Source organism: Schistocerca piceifrons, chromosome 9, assembly GCF_021461385.2.
Source record: "Schistocerca piceifrons isolate TAMUIC-IGC-003096 chromosome 9, iqSchPice1.1, whole genome shotgun sequence".
Taxonomy (NCBI): domain Eukaryota; kingdom Metazoa; phylum Arthropoda; class Insecta; order Orthoptera; family Acrididae; genus Schistocerca; species Schistocerca piceifrons.
This window is the reverse complement of record NC_060146.1, coordinates 96,135,036-96,157,314: the sequence shown is the minus strand read 5'-3', so window position 1 is coordinate 96,157,314 and position 22,279 is coordinate 96,135,036. Positions and strand designations below refer to the sequence as shown.

Here is a 22,279-nt window from a genome sequence, read left to right as displayed (position 1 = left end):
TACATTACAGAAAAATATTGGGCGGCTGATTGCTTTCAATTTTATCTGTTGCACATCACTGGTGACAAATACACCACATTCTTTGACAGAAACGCAAAAGAGTTTCGGTGCTCTGTCCCGTCATTTTTTGCAGGAATAGTATTTGTTAACAATAGTGCTAGTAACAGAACGTATGCTTTACCCTTGTATCAGGGGTCTAATGTCACAGTACTAGTACAGGCTGTAAATGTGCCACTCTCAAATCACCTTCTGTAATGACATGAGAAATATACATCGGAAGCCACGCGAAGCGGCCGCGAGACTTGAGACGCCACGGCATGTCACGGACTGCACAGCCCCTCCGGCCGGAGGTTCGAGTCCTCCTTCGGGCATGGGTGTGTGTGTTGTTCTTAGCATAAGTTATTTAAGTAGTCTGTAAGTCTAGGAACCGATGACTTCGCCAGTTTGGTCCCTTAGGATTTCATACACATTTGAACATTTTTTACACACTGGAAAATGAAATAATTTGTTTGTCACAAAGATCTACTCAGTTACATAAGGTTCACATAATTTTCTGGTAGAAAATAGTTCATTCTAATTGTTGTTGTTGTGGTCCTCAGTCCAGAGACTGGTTTGATGCAGCTCTCCATCCTACTCTATCCTGTGCAAGCTTCTTCATCTTCCAGTACCTACTGCAACCTACATCCTTCTGAACCTGTTTAGTGTATTCATCTCTTGCTCTGTCTCTATAATTTTACCCTCCACGCTGCCCTACAATACTAAGTTGGTAATCCCTTGATGCCTCATAATACGTCCTACCAAGCGATCATTTCTTCTAGTCAAGTTGTGCCACAAATTTCTCTTCTCCCCAATCCTATTTAATACCTCCTCACTACTTATATGATCTACCCACCTAATCTTAAGCATCCTTCTGTAACACCACATTTTGAAAGCTTCTATTCTCTTCTTGTCTAAACTACTTATCGTCCACGTTTCACTTCCATACATGGCTACACTCCATACAAATACTTTCAGAAACGACTTCCTGACACTTAAATCTATACTCGATAATAACAAGTTTCTCTTCTTCAGAAACACTTTCCTTTTCATTGCCAGTCTACATTTTATATCCTCTCTACTTCGACCATCATCAGTTGTTTTGTTCCTCAAATAGCAAAACTCTTTTACTACTTTATGCGTCTCATTTCCTAATCTAATTCCCTCACCATCACCCGATTTCATTTGACTACATTCCATTATCCTCGATTTGCTTTTGTTGATGTTCATCTTGTATCCTCCTTTCAACACACTGTCCATTCCGTTCAGCTGCTCTTCCAGGTCGTTTCTGTCTCTGACAGAATTACAATGTCATCGGCGAACCTTAAAGTTTTTATATCTTCTTCATGGATTTTTATTGCTACTCCGAATTTTTCTTTTGTTTCCTTTACTGCTTGCTCAATATACAGATATAACAACATCTGGGATAGGCTACAAACCTGTCTCACTCCCTTCCCAACCACTGCTTCCCTTTCATGCCCCTTGACTCTTATATCTGGCATCTGGTTTCTGTACAAATTGTAAATAGCCTTTCGCTCCCTGTATTTTATTCCTGCCACCTTCAGAATTTGAAAGAGATTATTCCAGTCAACATTGTCAAAATCTTTCTCTAAGTCTACAAACGCTAGAAACGTAGGTTTGCCTTTCCTTAATCTAGCTTCTAAGATAAGTCGTAGGGTCAGTATTGCCTCAAGTGTTCCAACATTTCTACGGAATCGAAACTGATCTTCCCCGAGGTCGGCTTCTACCAGTTTTTCCATTCGTCTGTAAAGAATTCTTCTTTTTATTTTGCAGCCGTGGCTTATTAAACTGATAGTTCGGTAATTTTCACATCTGTCAACACCTGCTTTCTTTGGGATTGGAATTATTATATTCTTCTTGAAGTCTGAGGGAATTTCGCCTGTCTCATACATCTTGCTCACCAGATGGTAGAGTTTTGTCAGGACTGGCTCTCCCATGGCTATCAATAGTTCTAATGGAATGTTGTCTACTCCCGGGGCCTTGTTTCGACAGGTCAAACTCTTCACGCAGTATCATAACTCCCATTTCATCTTCATCTACATCCTCCTCCATTTCCATAATATTGTCCTCAAGAACATCGCCCTTGTATAGACCCTATCTGTACTCCTTCCACCTTTCTGCTTTCCCTTCTTTGCTTAGAACTGGGTTTCCATCTGAGCTCTTGATATTCATACAAGTGGTTCTCTCTTCTCCAAAGGTCTCTTTAATTTGCCTGTAGGCAGTATCTATCTTACCCCTAGTGATATACGCCTCTACATCCTTACATTTGTCATTTGTCCTCTAACCATCCCTGCTTAGTCATTCTGCACTTCCTGTCCATCTCGTTTTTGAGACATTTGTACTCCTTTTTGCCTGCTTCATTTACTTCGTTTTTGTATTTTCTCCTTTCATCAATTAAATTCAATATCTCTTCTGTTACCTAAGGATTTCTATTAGCCCTCGTCCATTTACACTATTTCATCTCTCAAAGATACCCATTCTTCTACTGTATTTCTGTCCCCCATTTCTGTCAATCGTTCCCTGATGCTCTCCCTGAAACTCTCTACAACCTCTGGTTCTGTCAGTTTATCCAGGTCCCATCTCATAAGCTCCCACCTTTTTGTAGTTTCTTCACTTTTAATCTCAGTTCATAACCAATATATTGTGGTCAGAGTCCACATCTGCCCCTAGAAATTTCAATTTAAAACCTTGTTCCTAAATCTCTGTCTTACCATTATATAATCTGATACCTTCTAGTATCTCCAGGCTTCTCCCATGTATAGAAACCTCCTTCATGATTCTTGAACCAGGTGTCAGCTATGATTAAGTTACGCTCTGTGCAAAATTCTACCAAGCGGGTTCCTGTTTCATTCCTTATCTCTATTCCATATTCACCTACTGTGTTTCCTTCTCTTCCTTTTCCTACTATCGAATTCCAGCCACCCGTGACTATTAAATTTTCGTCGCCCTTCACTATCTGAATAATTTCTTTTATCTCTTTTATCTCATCATACATTTCATCAATTTTTTCGTCATCTGCGGAGCTAGTTGGCGTTTAAATTTGTACTACTGTGGTACGCATGGGCTTCGTATCTATCTTGGCCACAATAATGCGTTCACTATGCTGTTTGTAGTAGCTTACCCGCATTCCTATTCATTGTTGAACCTACTCCTGCATTACCCCTATTTGATTTTGTATTTATAACCCTGTATTCACCTGACCAGAAGTCTTGTTCCTCCTGCCACCGAATTTCACTAATTCCGACTATATCTAACTGAAACCTGTCCATTCCCCTTTTTAAATTTTCTAACCTACCTGCCAGATTAGAGGATCTGACATTCCACGCTGCGATCCGTAGAACGCCAGTTTTCTTTCTCCTGATAACAACGTCCCCCTGAGTAGTCCCCGCTCGGAGATCTGAATGGGGGACTATTTCACCTCCGGAATATTTTACCCAAGAGGACGCCATCATCATTTAACCATGCGGTAAAGCTGCATGCCCTTGGGAAAAAACTACGGCTGTAGTTTCCCCTTGATTTCAGCCGTTCGCAGAACCAGCACAGCAAAGCCGTTTTGGTTAGTGTGAAAGGCCAGATCAGTTAATATGCAGACTGTTGCCCCTGCAACTACTGAAAAGGCTGCTGCCCCTCTTGAAGAACCACACGTTTGTCTGGCCTCTCAACAGATACCCCTCGGTTGTGGTTGCACCTACGGTACGCCTTTCTGTATCGCTGAGGCGCGCAAGGCTCCCCACCAACGGCAAGTTCCATGGTTCATGCGGGCGGGGAATTCTAATTATCATATTATTCCTACCAGGAAAGTTTGTGACATGATATTTCATGATAAAATGTGTTTTTCTGAGACACTGTTGAGAAATGATTTGAGTAACGCTGAATGTGGTTATTGACAAACATTGTAGGGCTCCGAAAATGTTGACAACGCATCTCACTTATCACGCCCACAATCGTGAATCTCTCTTCAATTCTTACTGGTCTCTAAGTGTACTCACCCTTTTGGCACGAAACCCCAGAGGCTCCATCCTGAAAAATTACAAAAAGATCGTGGTATATTACATACTCCCTTCTACTGTAAATTTGTTTACATACGTAAACTAAGAAACAACAGGCTGTTTGTTACGTTGTGTCACATACTTAAAGCGAAAGCAATTATAAGTTTGTGTAGGTGACAGTGTCGGGATCCTTGCCGTTACTGTGCATCTGCAAAAAAGAGTGATAAAGAATTGCACTCTTCAATGTGCGCTATTTAACAGACGTGCGGTAGTTCACTGACTCCCGCAAACGCAGAGGCGCGATAACAACACCGCACGGTAACCGCTGTTGAACTAACGATCAGTGCAGTAAGAGGCACCGTGTGTACTATGCGATATACGGTGCTGACCGTTGGAATTGTAGAACCGTGGATACGCCACGGAACAATCGTTAAATATGTGTGCTCGGATATGCAAATGGTTATTACATCACAGCTTAGGTAGGAGTAACAGTATTTTCAACATTTCGCGGCCATGTCAGCAACTGTATGAATATTAATTTTAATTTTTAAAATCAACAGCCTCAGTTGCACAGGACACCTAGATTTACCTAGGTTTCTGTCGGGATAACCCAACCTCGTTCAGAATAAAAGTAACTACCGTTTGTCGATAGTGGATATCATCTAGCTAAAACTAAAAATCCATAAATTATCGTCAGACTGTACAAACTTATCTGAAACTGCGTCGGCCCCTCTTCGCGAGTTCCAGTACAGCACTCGTGGCTGCCGCATCGCGGTCGCGAAGTGGGGCCGAGGCAGTTTCAGATAAGTTTGTACAGTCTGACGATAATTTATGGATTTGCAGTTTTAGCTTGACGATATCCACTGTGGACAACCGGTAGTTACTTATATTCTGAAGAAGGTTGGGTAATCCCGACTGCAACCTAGGTAGATGCCCCGCGGCCCACCCACGCTGCGGCCCTCTGTCCTGTCCTGTCCTGTTCTGTCCTCCAGCACTGCCCGGGTCTGTCAGGGCCTCACCGCTGACGCGCACGCAGGGAACTGAGTGTAGAGGAGTGGCAGGCGGGCGGGAACCCAGCGGCCTGGGGAACTGACACACTCTTCGCACGGCCGTGGAAGATCGCACACCGTGTTGCGTACTGTCACGCTCAAAGACGTCCGAACGACCTTTGTTGCGTTCCACCTCAGTTGTCTGCAGCCCTCATAACGAAACTGTCCTGTGCCTCTTCTCGCCTCATTTCTACATACAAATCTGACAACAACAAATGATTTCAAAGGAGCCCACTAGTGTTCAAAAAAATGGTTCAAATGGCTCAGAGCACTATGGGACTTAACATCTGAGGTCATCAGTCCCTTAGAACTTAGAACTACTTAAACCTAACTAACCTAAGGACATCACACACATTCATGCCCGAGACAGGATTCGAACCTGCGACCGTAGCGGTCACGCGGTTCCAGACTGAAGCGCCTAGAACGGCACGGCCACACAGGCCGGCGACATATCAAAAATACAGTCTGTATCAAAAAGAACCATGCGATTTAAAATGAATCATAACTATTACGTTATTTGAGACATGTCCGTGAACAAGGGACTGTTGGAAAGAGCAGACTCTCGAGTTTTACATGGTTCCCGCTAGGAAGCAGCAGTGTGCGCCCACTTCAGTTCTAGTAAATAGGGTGACGGGACAACACAAAGCGTTTTGTGTTCTACGTTTCGGGCAGTGCGCGTTAGTAGTAACTGTTCAGCGTGACTTTCGTACTAGGTATGGTGTGGATCCTCCTGTAGGACAGAGCATTAGACGATGGCGTGAACAATTCCGAGAAACAGGTTGCTTCTGCAAAGGCAAACCGGCGGCGCGTCCTCGAGTGTCTGACACAGACACGCATCCGCTATAGTTTCACAAGGAGGCCGCAGAAATCCGTTCGCCGTGGAGGTCGACAGCTCAACGTGCCCCCGACGTCGGTCTGGCGTGTGCCTCGTCGACGTTTACACATCAAACCGTACAAAATTCAGCTACTGCAAGCTCTTCGTGAATGTGACAAACAACAATGTGTGGAGTAATTTCGTTTTTGGCGAGATGGAGGATGAAAGTTTTCTTCCACGCCTAGTGTTTAGTGACGAGGCAACATTCCATTTAAATGGAAAGGTGAACCGTCATAATGTGAGAGTATGTGGTAGGGAAGAACCACATTAAGTTGTAAAACATAAGAGCGACTCTCCAGAATTTAATGTGTTTTGTGCGGTTTCGCGGGAAGAGTTGTATAGTCCATTTCTCTTTCCTGAGAACACTGTTACAGGAGGCGCATATCTCGATATGCTAGAGAACTTCCTTTTCCCTTCAGTTGGAGACTGATTCGAACGACTTCCTTTACCAACAGGATGGGGCACCGCCATTGTGGCATCTGAAAGCGCGGGAATTTTTATATCAGAGGATTACTGAACGATGGATCTGTCGCACTGGACTAAATGATTGAGGCTTACATTACTGGCCTCCAAGCTACCGGACCTGACTGTATGTGATTAATTATGGTGGTGGTTTATAAAAGACTCCGTTTATGTGCCGCCGCTACAAACAACAGTGAATCAAGAGAGACATCGCATAGCTGTTACTCAAGACATGCTCGCTGTAGTGTGGGAACAGTTTGAGTACCGTATTGACATATCCCGCCCCCCATGAACCATAGACCTTGCCATTGGTGCGGAGGCATGAGTGCCTCAGGGACACAGATAGCCGTACCATAGGTGCAACCACAACGCAGGGGTATCTGTTGAGAGGCCAGACAAACGTGTGGTTCCTGAAGAGGGGCAGCAGCCTTTTCAGTAGTTGCAGGGGCAACAGTCTGGATGATTGACTGATCTAGCCTTGTAACATTAACCAAAACGGCCTTGCTGTGCTGGTACTGCGAACGGCTGAAAGCAAGGGGAAACTACGGCCGTAATTTTTCCTGAGGGCATGCAGCTTTACTGTATGGATAAACGATGATGGCGTCCTCTTGGGTAAAATATTCCGGAGGTAAAATAGTCCCCCATTCGGATCTCCGGGCGGGGACTACTCAGGAGGACGTCGTTATCAGGCGAACGAAAACTGGCGTTCTACGGATCGGAGCGTGGAATGTCAGATCCTTTAATCGGGCAGGTAGATTAGAAAATTTAAAAAGGGACATGGATAGGTTAAAGTTAGATATAGTGGGAATTAGCGAAGTTCGGTGGCAGGAGGAGCAAGACTTTTGGTCAGGTGAATACAGGGTTATAAATACAAAATCAAATAGGGGTAATGCAGGAGTAGGTTTAATAATGAATAAAAAAATAGGAGTTCGGGTAAGCTACTACAAACAAAATAGTGAACGCTTTATTGTAGCCAAGATAGACACGAAGCCCACGCCTACAACAGTAGTACAAGTCTATATGCCAACTAGCTCTGCAGATGACGAAGAAATTGAAGAAATGTATGACGAGATAAAAGAAGTTATTCAGATAGTGAAGGGAGACGAAAATGTAATAGTCATGGGTAACTGGAATTCGGTAGTAGGAAAAGGAAGAGAAGGAAAGATAATAGGTGAATATGCATTGGGGCTAAGAAATGAAAGAGGAAGCCGCCTGGTAGAATTTTGCGCAGAGCATAACTTAATCATAGCTAACACTTGGTTTAAGAATCATGAAAGAAGGTTGTATACATGGAAGAACCCTGGAGATACTAAAAGGTATCAGACAGGTTATATAATGGTAAGACAGAGATTTAGGAACCAGGTTTTAAATTATAAGACATTTCCAGGGGCAGATGTGGACTCTGACCACTATCAATTGGTTATTAACTGTAGATTAAAACTGAAGAAACTGCAAAAAGGTGGGAATTTGAGGAGATGGGACCTGGATAAACTGAAAGAACCAGAGGTTGTAGAGTGTTTCAGGAAGGGCATAAAGAAACAATTTACAAGAATGGGGGAAAGAAATACAGTAGAAGAAGAATGGGTAGCCTTGAGGGTGAAGGCAGCAGAGGATCAAGTAGGTAAAAAGACGAGGGCCAGTAGAAGTCCTTGGGTGACAGAAGAAATACTGAATTTAATTGATGAAAGGAGAAAATATAAAAATGCTGTAAGTGAAGCAGGCAAAAAGGAATACAAACGTCTCAAAAATGAGATCGACAGGAAGTGCAAAATGGCTAAGCAGGGATGGCTAGAGGACAAATGTAAGGATGTAGAGGCTTATCTCACTAGGGGTAAGATAGATACTGCCTACAGGAAAATTAAAGAGACCTTTGGAGAAAAGAGAACCACTTGTACGAATATCAAGGGCTCAGATGGAAACCCAGTTCTAAGCAAAGAAGGGAAAGCAGAAAGGTGGAACGAGTACATAGAGGGACTATAGAAGGGCGATGCTCTTCAGGACAATATTATGGAAATGGAAGAGGATGTAGAGGAAGATGAAACGGGAGATACGATACTGCGTGAAGAATTTGACAGAGCACTGAAAGACCTAAATCGAAACAAGGCCCCGGGAGTAGACAACATTCCATTAGAACTACTGATACCCTTGGGAGAGCCAGTCCTGACAAAACTCTACCATCTGGTGAGCAAAATGTATGAGACAGGCGAAAAACCCTCAGACTTCAAGAGGTGTATAATAATTCCAATCCCAAAGAAAGCAGGCGTTGACAGATGCGTAAATTATCGAACTATCAGTTTAATAAGTCCCGGTTGCAAAATACTAACGCGAATTCTGTACAGACGAATGGATAAACTGGTAGAAGCCGACCTCGGGGAAGATCAGTTTGGATTTCGTAGAAATATGGGAACACGTGAGGCAATACTGACCCTACGACTTATCTGAGAAGCTCGATTAAGTAAAGGCAAACCTACGTTTCTAGCATTTGTAGACTTGGAGAAAGCTTTTGATAATCTTGACTGGAATAATCTCTTTCAAATTCTGAAGGTGGCAGGGATAAAATATCGGGAGCGAAAGGCTACTTACAATTTCTACAGAAACCAGATGTCAGTTATAAGAGTTGAAGGGCATGAAAGGGAAGCAGTGGTTGGGAAAGGAGTGAGACAGGATTGTAGCCTCTCCCCGATGTTATTCACTCTGTATATTGAGCAGGCAGTAAAGGAAACAAAAGAAAAGTTCGGAGTAGGTATCAAAATCCATGGAGAAGAAATAAAAAACTTTGAGGTTCGCCGATGCCATTGTAATTCTGTCAGAGACAGCAAAAGACTTGGAAGAGCAGTTGAACGGAATGGGCAGTGTCTTGAAGGGAGGATATAAGATGAACATCAACAAAACCAAAACGAGGATAATGGAATGTAGTCGAATGAAGTCGGGTGATGCTGAGGGAATTAGATTAGGAAATGAGACACTTAAAGTAGTAAATGAGTTTTGCTATTTGGGGAGCAAAGTAACTGATGATAGTCGAAGTAGAGAGGATATAAAATGTAGACTGGCAATGGCAAGGAAAGCGTTTCTGAAGAAGAGAAATTTGTTAACATCGAGTATAGATTTAAATGTCAGTAAGTCGTTTCTGAAAGTATTTGTTTGGACTGTAGCCATGTATGCAAGTGAAACATGGACGATAAATAATTTGTACAAGAAGAGAATAGAAATGTGAAATGTGGTGCTACAGAAGAATGCTGAAGATTAGATGGGTAGATCACATAACTAATGAGGAGGTATTGAACAGAACTGGGGAGAAGAGGAGTTTGTGGTACAACTTGACAAGAAGAAGGGATCGGTTGGTAGGACATTGTCTGAAGCATCAAGAGATCACAAACTTAGTACTGGAGGGCAGCGTGGAGGGTAAAAATCGTAGAGGGAGACCAAGAGATGAATACACTAAGCAGATTCAGAAGGATGTAGGCTGCAGTAAGTACTGGGAGATGAAGAAGCTTGCACAGGTTAGAGGAGCATGGAGAGCTGCATCACACCAGTCTCAGGACTGAAGACCACAACAACAACAATATTGACATATTGTGTGCATCTCAAGTGGGGCGTATTGAACACCTATGGAAAGGTAAGAAAAAAAATTTTATGAGCTTCCCGTTCATCGAAGAACAAAACTCATTGTACATGTTTATTAGTTTCAGAAATATACGTGTGCCAAATCGGATAATTCTTTTTGATACACCCTTTGTAACCATTCCCATTACCACTCAATCGGATCACAATTTGTCATGGTTAACAGATTTCTCATCAATATCTGGGATCCCAAAAGGAATGTAGAATGCCACGCTAAAAGATTTCTTAACCACCCATCAACTGTCGGTAACTTGGAGAGCGGATTTTTATGAACTGGTTATTGAGGTAACAAGTTAGAAAAACCGCTATTAACGTCGTCAAGCACTGCATGTAAACATCAATATCAACAGTTTATCATTGCTACTTTCGCTGTATTTCTGACGGCTTGTTCACCTACGTGAATTTCGGAGAACATCTATCCACATTGTTGTGGAGCACAAGTGGCTTTCAGTATACAAGGTGTACATGATCAACTAGATATGTATTTATATGAACTTCAAATGTGATGAATAATTTCCTTCGGACATAGAATGTAACCCAGCACCTATGACCACTGATAACTACGTAACGCTTCCGTGCCTAACAGAGGCGTGAGCACGGCACCGGTCGTCATTGCTGATTATGGAGAAGGCACATGAAATTTCTAATTTTTGGCCACTAGCAGTTAGCAAGACTCAGTTTAAATTTGCACGGCAAAAACTTCCCTATTTGGAGTCTTCTTCATCGCCTACTGTTCATTTTAACTAACCAAGAAAGACACTGAACATGGTTTCTTAAACAGGTAACAAAGTCTTCACATACTCACAATGAATCCTTTCAGTGCGATGCCGCGAAAGGACAATGACGTTTACGGCGTTGGATATCGCACATATTGTATGCCAGGCAATCACAATATTGGCTGCTAATGGCAACAGGCGGTGGGACAGTGGGTTTCCAGTGGTGAGTGCAGTGTGAGGCTGTGGAGCGTAGTCGACTAGTAACTTCACGACAGGGTCAGCCGCGCGCGATTAGCCGGGCGGTCTAAGGCGCTGCAGTCATGGACTGTGCGGCTGATCGCGGCGGAGGTTCGAGTCCTCCCTCGGGAATAGGTGTATGTGTTTGTCCTTGGGATAATGTAGGTTAAGTAATGTGTCAGCTTAGGGACTGATGACGTTAGCAGTTAAGTCCCATAAGATTTCAGACATAATTGAACTTTTTTTTTTGACAGTGTTACAATGCTGGTGGTGTTGACACAAAGCAGAGCTATGGCAATGGTAAACAAAGCAAACATTGCATTATATCTACTACAACAGTTGCCGAAGTTGACATTTCGTCGGAAAGGAACTCAAGGTTCAAATGGTGCTGCTGAAGAGAAAAACCTGAACTACATCTGGGGCCGTAATTGGGTCATATCTCGGAGCACATCAATCGCCGTGTGGTATCGTGAATCCACCATGGGTACTATACTGGCCAACTTTTCTGAGATAGAAGTAAGTGGGTCAGATAAAGCACTCAGCCAAATACAACACCTCATCATTCACAGACATCTATTAAAATGGGGGTCCAGTTATAAAAACTCCCTAAGGATATAGCTGATAAGAAGGTGTGTATTAATGTCCAAAGTGAAAATGATCAGGCTTGTTTTGTATGGTCAATCCTGACTTCCGAAAGAAAAATTAAACAGAATCCGGAGTGCACATCTCGAAAGGGAATAGGCCTTAATATTCGTGGATGTTATAAGTTTGTCAGTATCGAGTTCCCCGTAAAGATTCAGAATATACCTTAGTTTGAGGCACAAAATGCTGGAGTATCAGTTCACGTTTATGGTCTGAAGAAACGCAAATCAAATGTGCGGAACATATCATTGTCCGACCCCTCCATTTCTCAAAATTTGTCAGTGAGCTTGAGATGGATGTAAATATGCTCTTATTTTCCGCTGAGAAATATAAGGAGAGATACAATTATCATTTTGTTTGGATCAAAGACATGGCCCAACTCCTTGCCTCCCAGTTGTCAACTGATAGTTATTTAAAGCATATTTGCTAAAGGCATCTGAATTATTTTTCCTCAGACAAGTTACTAACAGCGCTTCTAGTAGAGTGCACTTCCAAGGAACTGGTACATGTTGTTATGTCTACAGAAGAAAACAAGTTAATTAAGAAATCCTCACCACCAGGAATGACGTCCATTTGTTTTATATGCTGACTTGCTCCTATCATCCACAGTGAAGGAAACCCCTTAGCCTCACATACCACCTTCACACAAAAACACATAATGTATGTGACAGTGTACTAACTTGTATGCTTATATCGTTCAAGTCTTAACCACTTCGAAACTTACAGCAGGGATAATCCTACAGTTTAGTTTTTCACTGAGCTCTAACAACTTTCATGAGATTTTGATAGGATTTATAGCACCAACATCCCAATGACAGCATTAGTTGAGGATAAAAAATTATACAATGATAGAGTTAATTGTCATATTTGTGGGCTGCTGTTAGACAGAAAGTTAAAATTCCCCATAGAGATCATTGTCATCTTATGGGGCAGTTCTGTAGTGCAGCTTACAATGCTTGCAAGTAGAAGTTTATCATGACACATACCCGTCTTCTTTCACAATTTTAGTGGATTTGATGCTCACTTTCTAGTTGAGCAATTGGCTAATTTCGGTATGAGGAAAGTCCTACCTGAGAGTGTAGAGAAGTATATTTCTTTCTCAAAACGAATTACTCCAGAAATTATGATCCTCTTCCTTGACTCTATGTTTTATGCAGACTTCACTCCAGAATCTTGTTGACACTCTACCTCAGGAGGATATTCACATTACCTGATCTGCATACCCCAATGAGGAGTTTTCCATAATGAGTTTCCATATAGTAAAGCAAAACCCTATGAAACAAGTTTATCCAACATAGCTGCATTTACAGAAGTCTCACAGGCAATCCTATAATTAGTGCAGATTATGAGCATACCATGTCTCTCTGGCGAGAACTCAACATTCCCAATTTGACTATACATGGACTCCAATCCACAGTTGCTTGCAGAGCTTTTTGAAAAGTTCCAGAGTGTATGCACAGCCACATACTCTCTGGACACCTCCCTCATTTATTACAGGGCACCTGCGTTGTCCACGGATGCAATGCTGAAGAAAATGAGATGCAGCTTCGAACTTTTGAAGGATGCCGAAATGTTTCGTTTCTTTGAGTGCAAGATCCGTGGGGCAGTTTACCAGTGTGTCCATAGACATGCCAAGGGAAATAATCCACATATGGTTGTGGGGTTCACTACATTCTTTGCTTTAAGTTATATTCTATATTTTCATGTGAATAACATATATGGACATGCCATGATGCAGCCATTGCCAATTGGTGGATTTCAGTGGGTGCCCAAAGACAAATTAGAGGGATGAGGTGGATGTGGCAGCTGATCCTGATCTTCAGTATGTGATGGATTTAGACCTCACATACCTGTCAGTATACATGAAATGTCAAGTGACTAGCCATTATGTCCAGACCAAGAAGTTCCACAAGGAAACACTGTCCATGAATTGGTGGGCATAAGCAGGGGTATGTAATTCATTATCATAATCTCTAGTAGTGTCTCAGCTTAGGAATGGATCTAGGTAGAGTCACCAGGGATATCTCCTTCAATCAGTCTCCCTGGTTGAAGGGGGGAACTAAACACTGAAAAGTGAGTGGATGTGACCAGTGATTTCGAAAAAGACTTTTATATAGTGATGAATAATTCCATTTTGGTAAAACCATACAGGATATAAGTAATGGACATGATATTTAGATTAGGACCAAATGGTAGTGACGTTATGTGATAATAAATTGCATCGCCAGACCAACTTTGAAGTTGGTCGTTAATTTCAATGAGAACTTTGTTGCTGTGGAGACATAGAAGGTTTCAGCATAGTCTACGAATCCTATCTATTTGGGGTTGTGTATACTGGAAATCTCCAAACTTCACATGTACCACTTCCACTAAGAGTTTCCCAAAATTCATTTCATGGAACCAAAGTTACTTTATATGGATACAGATAGCTTCCTCTATTGGGTGAAAAACTGCGATCTTTATGAAGTAATGAGTTATCACAGTAATGAATGCGACAAATCTGGATATGCAGGTGGTAATAGTTATAGTATTGTTCCTCAGAACAAGAAGGTTATCAGCTTAATTAAAGCTGTGGGGAACGGATTGCCGATTGTGGAGTCTGTAGTTACAAAATATAGATCCAAAATGTATGCATATAGTACAGCAGATGGGGCCACCCAGAGGTGGGCTAAGGATGTGTGACATGTGGCATCACGTGTACCCATGATCAAAGACTACTTCCAGTGCATTTATGGAGGTGTTTTCAGTGCTCCACTGCAATCTTCGCATATGGTATGACGAACTAGTATTTAATCGCGATGTCAGGAGGTGTACACCGTGCTGAAGTCTAAAGTCAGATTGTCATCTCATAATGATAAAAAAGCCATTTATAAAGACAAGATCGAAAGCTTCCTCCTTCTGGGTCATCAGTCTTCTGACTTGTTTGATGTGGCCTGCCAGGAATTCTTCTCCTGTGGCAGCCATTTGATCTCAGATTAGCAGTTGCAACCTATGTACTCAATTATCTGCTGGATGCATTCCAGTCTCTCCCTTCCTCTACAGTTTTTGCCCTCTGCAGCTCCTCCTAGCACCATGGAAGTCATTCCCTGAAGTCTTAATATATACTCTAACATCATGTCCCTTCCACTTGTCAGTATTTTCCACATACTCTTCTCATCTCCGAATCTGTGCAGAACCTCCTCATTCCTTACCATATCACTCCACCTGATTTTCAACATTCATCTGTAGCATCACATCTCAAATGCTTCGATTCTCATCTGTTCCAGTTTTCCCAAGGTCCATGTTTCACTACCATACAATGCTGTACTCCAGACGTACATTCTTCAAATTAAGCCCTATATTTGATACTAGTAGGCTTCTCTTGGCCGGTAATGACCTTTTTGCGATTGCTAGTCTGCATTTTAATGTCCTGTTTGCTCTCTCCATCATTGGTTACTTTACTGTCTAGGTAGCAGAATTCTTTCAGCAGATCCTCCAGTTCTTCTTCACTTTCACTCAGCAATGTCATCGTACCATTGATATTCTTTCACTTTGAATTTTGATTCCACTCCTGAACCTTTGTTTAATTTCCATCATTGCTTCTTCGATATACATATTGAACATGAGGGGTGAAAGACTACTTACATGTCTTACACCCTTCTTAATACGTCGTCCACTCTTCTTATTCCCTTCTGGCTCCTGTATGTATTGTATATTACCCATCTCTCCCTATAGTTTCCTCCTCTTTTTGTCAGAATTTAGAAGATCTTCCACCATTTTACATTGTCGAATGCTGTTTCCATGTCGACAAATCCTATGAAAGTCTATTGATTTTTCTTTAATCTTACTTACATTATCAACTGCAGCGCCAGAATCGTCTCTCTCATGCCTTTACCTTTTCTAACGCCAAACGGTCTTCGTCTAGTGCATCCTCAATTTTCTTCTCCATTCTTCTGTATATTATTCTTGGCAGCTACTTGGATGCATCAGCTGTTAAGCTGATCGTCTGATAGTTCTCGCACTTGTCAGCTCTTGTAGTCGTCGGAACTGTGTGGATAATATTTTTCCAAAAGTCAGATGGTATGTCGTCAGACACATACATTCTACACACCAACGTGAACAATCGCTTTGTTGCCACTTCCGCCAATGATTTTAGAAATTTTGATGGAATGTTATCTATTCCTTCGGCCTTATTTGACCTTAAGTCCTCTTTTAAACTCTGTTTCTAATACTGGATATCCTATCTCTTCTAAATCGATTCCTGTTTCTTCTTCCATCACATCACAAAAATCTTCCCCTCATAGAGACTTTCAATGTATTCTTTCCACCTATTTGCTCCCTCCTCTGCACTTAGCAGTGGAATTCCCATTGCACTCTTAATGTTACCACCCTTGCTTTTAATGTCACTGAAGGTTGTTTTGACTTTCCTGTATGCTGAGTCTGCCTTTCTTTTTTGATTTCTTGACATTTTTCATGCAGACATTTTGTCTTAGCGTCCCTGCACTTCCTATTTATTTAATCCCTCAGCGATTTGTATTTCTGTATTCCTGAGTTTCTCAGTACATTTTTGTACTTCCCCCTTTCATCGATCAACTGAGGTATTTCTTATGTTACCTGTGGTTTATTCACAGTTACTTACTTTGTACCTATGTTTTCATTTCCAACTCCTGTCCTTTTAATTGTCCTGTCTACTGAGCTATTCCTAGGAAAACATTAATTCATAATCTATCAGAAGATTCTTTGGGTCTGTTGTTTTGAATATTGGTCACAACTTTCTAAAGTCTGGTGTACTCACTAAAACACACAAGATTAACACATTTCAGTCATGCCATTATCACCCATAAGGATTAGTTATTTTGGCCCCAAATGTGAACAGTTATTACAAACTGTCTGCAGATAATGTGAGAGGGAATTCATCAAATAAGACTTAAATCCCTTGATTTCTATATTGCAGCAGCCAAATCGTCTATCTATATGCCATAATTTTTTTTGGAAACTTAAAATTCATTCAGCCAAATATTGCATTACCACTTGACAGAAGGTCCCAGTTAAAGGACATATCGAGCGTTGAATCAATGTTTGGAGGATTTTATCTAAATACATTACCAGTTGAATGAACAAGTCTACCACTTGTGCCTAAGGATAGTAAGAAGGCACTTTTATAGATGGACTTGCATTGTATGTGTAGTGAAATCTCAAAGTTTAAAGACCTCCAGGATCAGCAGTGTTATCAAATTATCAGTAAACTTGCTAAATTGTTTCTTTCACTTCCACATTCTAATGCTGAAGCCGAAAGAATATTTTCTATTGTAAGTGATGTAAAAACAAGAAAATGGGAAGAGAACTGGAGATGAGAACTTAAGTTCCATATTTCGTGAGGTCTTCATTTGAAGCAAACGGAATAGACTGCACATCTCATGAAGTGGAACAAAACATCTCAGTCTTCACAATAACACAAGCTTGTATTAAGGGAACATTATATGTCCTATGCTGCCAATGTTAAATTATCTAATTTTGTGAACCATTATCTTGGAAAATTTTTAAGACACCAACTTAAAATTTTCCATAAGCTCATCCAGTTCTCGCAATCCTTTAGCCGTGTTCTGTCCAAATCTTACCCCTAACTTTGTCTTTCATAGTCCCCACCATTAAATGTTATTACAGCATCAGACACGCCTAACGTTCGAGTCATAAGGCCAAGAAATACATTTTTAGGCACATGGCACCACATAACATTATTGAAGGACTCATTCACGTTCTGGGTCTTCCTATGTAAACACTTGTTTAGTAGCTCAGGATTTGCCAAATCTCTATAAACAGGTTGATTACCTCCATTACTGCCAAAGGAAGATAATGTTTATGTGTAAATTCATGCAAGGTACCAGAAAATTCAGCTTGCCTGTATTTACGCCGAGTTTTTCGTGGAGGTAGACACAAAGCATGACATGGCTTTTCATTGGTTGATCTTCGATGAACGAAAGTGCTCCACACAGCTCTTTTCATCTTCTCTAAATTGTCACAGTTATCTCTAATGGCCTTGCCATAATATTCCTGCAGTTCATCAGTTACTTAGTCCTTTAGTCTTCCAGCACATTTTATTGTCTTGCCATCAGATAATCACATTACTTTCAATGAAAGCTGGTATCAGAAAAAAGGACTGATTTGTTTATTCGTAATGCTGACGTCTGAGACGTTGCAGTAGCCACAAAACAAAGCAATTCACAGCCTAATACACTGGGTAATTACCAAGATAAGACTGCTCAACTGTGGCAGTATATTCGTAGCCGCAAAATTTGACAGTCACACATCACCATTCAAAATATTATTTGAAGGTCTCACAATTGTTTAATTTTAATGTATTATATACCAAAATGTTCAGGAAAGTCCAAAGTACATTGTGGAGTAGAAAACAGAAAATTTCAAATTTCACGTACAATGTCCCCTTAAATGAAAGTTTAAGCGTGCAATGGAGACTAAAACAGGAAGGAGTATGTGTTTCTGGAGTAATATTTCTGCAAAAGGAAATCTTTATCCACTGAATGTAAAAGCAAGCACTTGAATTATGTCCTAATTTTACATTTTATTCTGTAGAATTGGAAATGTGTTTTCAAATATTGTAGTTGTACACCCTAAACTCTACTACTAGTTTATCGTGTTGCATGTGGAATCGTTGTCCATTGTTTCTTTCGTTATACTCTCTCTCTCTCTCTCTCTCTCTCTCTCTCTATTTGCATTCTTTTCCTTTTTTGTAGGCATCACTTGTTTTTCTTTAAGATGAGACACTTTATAAACAAAAGGTATACTTTAAGTACTCGGTTGGGACTTCTGAGTTTCAGCGGTTGGCGTCGCTGGATCCACTGGCAGTAGTGGTTTCTCTGTGCTATTGTATTATACTCTCTGTCTTCGTTCTGGATTCTCTACGCCTCAGTTTTACACCTTAGTATATTCACTGCACGTGTTATTCTGTCGCTCCACCTCCACCGTCTGTCGTTCCCACTTGTTGCGCACGTGCTACAGCGTGTCGGCCAAGCGGCCAGTATCCGCTCGTTATCGCGTTGTTCCCTGTCTTGTTTCATTCCTGCCACTTTAATGGTCTGCCGGCTTTTTCATTGATTTCACACATGTCGAACCGTTCAAGGATTGAAATAACCAATTTCGTTCAGTTACCAATGGTAAGCCTTGTTTTCAATATATCTTCACCATAGCTAAAACAGAGAACTACACTCAGATAATTGTGTGTGTGAGTGGGGAGGGGGGGGGGGGGGGCGCGGAGGTTCTGCAATGGCCTGAAACAATCGGTTATCAGGACCAGACGACAGTCTGCAAGAGACCTCTTCACCTGGTTGCAGGTCCATATTAAATGTGATATCCATACCACAGAAACGTCGGTTTAGGTTTACCAATGTAAAATGTGTAAATCGTGACAAGTAGAAACTGACTCATGAGCAATCTTTCTTACACAAGAAACTTCATTTTGTTCAAGCAGCCAATGCCAGTGGGTAAAGTAACAGGGAACTTATTTCTTACTTTGTCTGAACTTGATATGTCGATGATATTTATGCTGGAATGGGATTCGAACTGGAATCTGTCTTTCCATGGGATTTGACCCGTTTATAACGATACAGAGCCATCATTTCGTTGTTTCGTTAAATTCCAAACGCCTCAAGACCTCCACTAAAGTCGCATCTCTGGGTTCGAATCCTCTTCTGGCACAAAAACTTTGTCACTTCAAGCTCTAACACGTGCACGGCTGAGTTCTGGTGAAAAAAAATTTAATTTTTAACGCGCCACCGTGCGTTATCAGCAATAAAGATAGGTGCCGGTCTGCCTATGTAACTGTGATTTCCGTCACATCGTTTACAGTGCAAACATGTCGGTCCCAGCTACAGAAGAAAATCGATAGTTACAGTCTCTTTGTGAGTAGTCTACGACGAAGATACGTGTGAGGTTCAACTCTTAAGTCATAATAGTACTTACCGTCAAGTTGTTTCTATTTCAAACACGCGCACATCTCTGTACTGGTGAAAGGCACGTGAAGGAAATTTAACGTCTATTTGTGGCTGCAAAAAGAAACGGCGGTAACTGCCGGATTCTAATCCCAGTGGGCACAAATTCTTCGTCTCGGCATCTCCAGTGTAAAAGAAAAAAAATTGTTATATCTAACACTTTAATGTGCTTACATAGAAGTACGATTCATTTCTAATCATGTCGGATTTATTTCTAATCATGTCGGTCACGAAACCGTACATCACATTATTTCAAGTCTGAACTTGCGAACAGTTTCTTAATTGGTAACGAGAGCCATCAACATCTTTCGTGATGGACAGTAGTACCGGTCGAGTTAAAAAAAAAAAAAAAAAAAAAAAAAAAAAAGCCACGTAATTTCATACTGAGGCTATCTAACTGATACTAGGAAAAAAAGATATTTTATGCCTATTTGTGGTTACAGAGTAATTAGTGTCTCGGTTAGAGACGAAAGCTTTGCCTAGTTACCATTAGGTACAGGTGCTGGATTTGAATTCTATTGAAAACAAATCAGTTTTTTGTGCCATTTGAAAGTTCAGACGTCTACTATTAGTTTTCCTCGAATACCTTAGATACTGAATATCACCAAGCGCTAGATAATAAGAGTGAAGTGAGACGCTGTTGATGTTTTCATAGAGTGCTTGCCACTGTTGATCGTGGTTTTTCTAATTGGTTAGTTCATTAACCAGTTTATTCGAAAACACTCGCCAAGCGGTGACAGGTGGTAGGTAAACCATTTAGCCAACAATAATATTTCAAGTTATAATATGACTATGGATGTCACATATTATTGTGAAATCCCTTACGCACAAAACATTTTATTCAACTAAGGTTTAGTGACTGATCTATGTGATATCGTTATAGGCATTTGTTGTCTTGCCAACGGCCTCGCCACAGTGGTGACACCGGTTCCCGTCAGATCACCGAAGTTAAGCGCTGTCGGGCTAGTCTAGCACTTGGATGGGTGACCATCCGGTGTGCCGAGCGCTGTTGGCACGCGGAGTGCACTCAGCCCTTGCGAGGAGCTACTTGACTGAGAAGTAGCGGCTCTGGTCTCGGAAACTGACATACGGCCGGGAGAGCGGTGTGCTGACCACATGCCCCTCCTTATCCACATCCAGTGACGCCTGTGGTGTGAGGATGACACGGCGGCTGGACGCTACCATTGGGCCTTCCAAGGCCTGTTCGGATAGAGTACGGAGAGTATATGTTGTCTCAGATTCTAATGAGTGTGGTAAGGTCTTAGAAAAAGTATATGAATATTCTGGTGGGGAGGGGGGTTGAGGGGTGGTGGAGGGGAATGAGCAGAGAGGGTGAGGTTCTGGTAGAACCAGTGTATTTGCCTCCCATTCAAAGAACTTTGAGTAAAATCTGATGCCACATAGCAACAGCAGTTAATGTGAAAAGTGTTTTCGATTCGAAAGGCAATTACAAGAGATTCAACATGGCAGTATAATCATTGCTTGTTTTGTAAATAAAAATTTTGTAGTCTTATGCGTAAGATAAAATGTACAAGTTTCTAACTTCGTTCTTGTGGTGGTGTAGTCTAGTGAACCAGAAAAAATCTTCCGAAACACACTGTAGATCTTGGAAGTAGGTGGAACGAAACATTTGACAGGCATCGCTTGACATTCAGATTCGATTTCAGTGGACTGTCTCTACACGAACGGCTTAAACTGACGAACGCGTTCCAAGTGGAGATACGCACCTGTCCGCTGGTGCAGTGGATGGCGACGGAGGTGTCCCGCAGGTGCCACAGGCGGCAGTCGCACGATAGGTGGCCGGCGGCCAGGCACCCGCTCAAGCCCCCAGCGGCGAAGGCCGCTACCAGCGCCACAGCCCACATCCCTGCAACAGGCCATGTCCACGTGAAACGTGTGTGAATAAAGCGAACCGACTCTCAACGTTTCAGCAGACGATCACGTGTTTATATCACTCGCCATCTTTCGTCCATTCTCCGACGCTGTATCCAGTAAAATGTTTTTATCTTAAAATACATTTAAATGCCGAAGAAACAAGTACACCTGCCTAATGTGCACGCAGAAGTGTTGCAACACGACGTGGCACGGACTCGAATCTGAAGTAGTTCTGGAGGGAACTGACATCCTGAATTCTGTAGGGCTGTCCACAAATCCGTAAAGAGTACGAGGGGGTGGTGGTCTCATCAGAACAGCACGTTGCAAGACATCCCAGATATCCTCAAAAATGTTCGTGTCTGGGGAGTTTGGTGGCCAGCGGAAGTGTTTAAACTCAGAATAGTGTTCTTGGAGCCACTCTGTGTAAATTCTGGATGTGTAATGTGTCACATTCTCCTAGTAGAATTATTCAAGTCCGTCGGGATGCACAATGAACGTGAATCGATGCAGATAATCAGACTGAATGCTTACATACGTGACACATGTCACAGTCGTATCTTGACGTATCAGGCGTCCCATACTCCAACTGCACGCGCCCCACAACAGTACAGAGCCTCCAGCAGCTTCAACAGTCCCCCGCTGACATGCAGGGTCCATGGATCCGTGAGGTTGTCTCTATTCCCATACACGTGCATCCACTCAATACGATTTGAAACGAGACTCGGCCGACCAGGCAACATATTCCAGTCATGAACAGTCCAATGTCGGTATT

General features: G+C 41.9%; 1 protein-coding gene and 1 pseudogene across 1 annotated transcript in view; one reads left to right on the top strand and one right to left on the bottom strand.

Annotated features, from left to right (window-relative positions):
- The window catches only part of LOC124717038, a 210,376-nt gene that overhangs the window by 99,847 nt on the left and 88,250 nt on the right, over window positions 1–22,279 (bottom strand). Inside the window, exons 2-3 of the mRNA XM_047243693.1 lie at window positions 21,360–21,499; window positions 4,047–4,077 (exon numbers count right to left, since the gene is read on the bottom strand). Coding sequence (XP_047099649.1) covers window positions 4,047–4,077; window positions 21,360–21,497 — 169 coding nt within the window. The 5' untranslated portion in view covers window positions 21,498–21,499. The remainder of the gene's footprint in view (window positions 1–4,046; window positions 4,078–21,359; window positions 21,500–22,279) is intronic.
- Window positions 20,530–20,647, top strand: LOC124717577 (annotated as a pseudogene).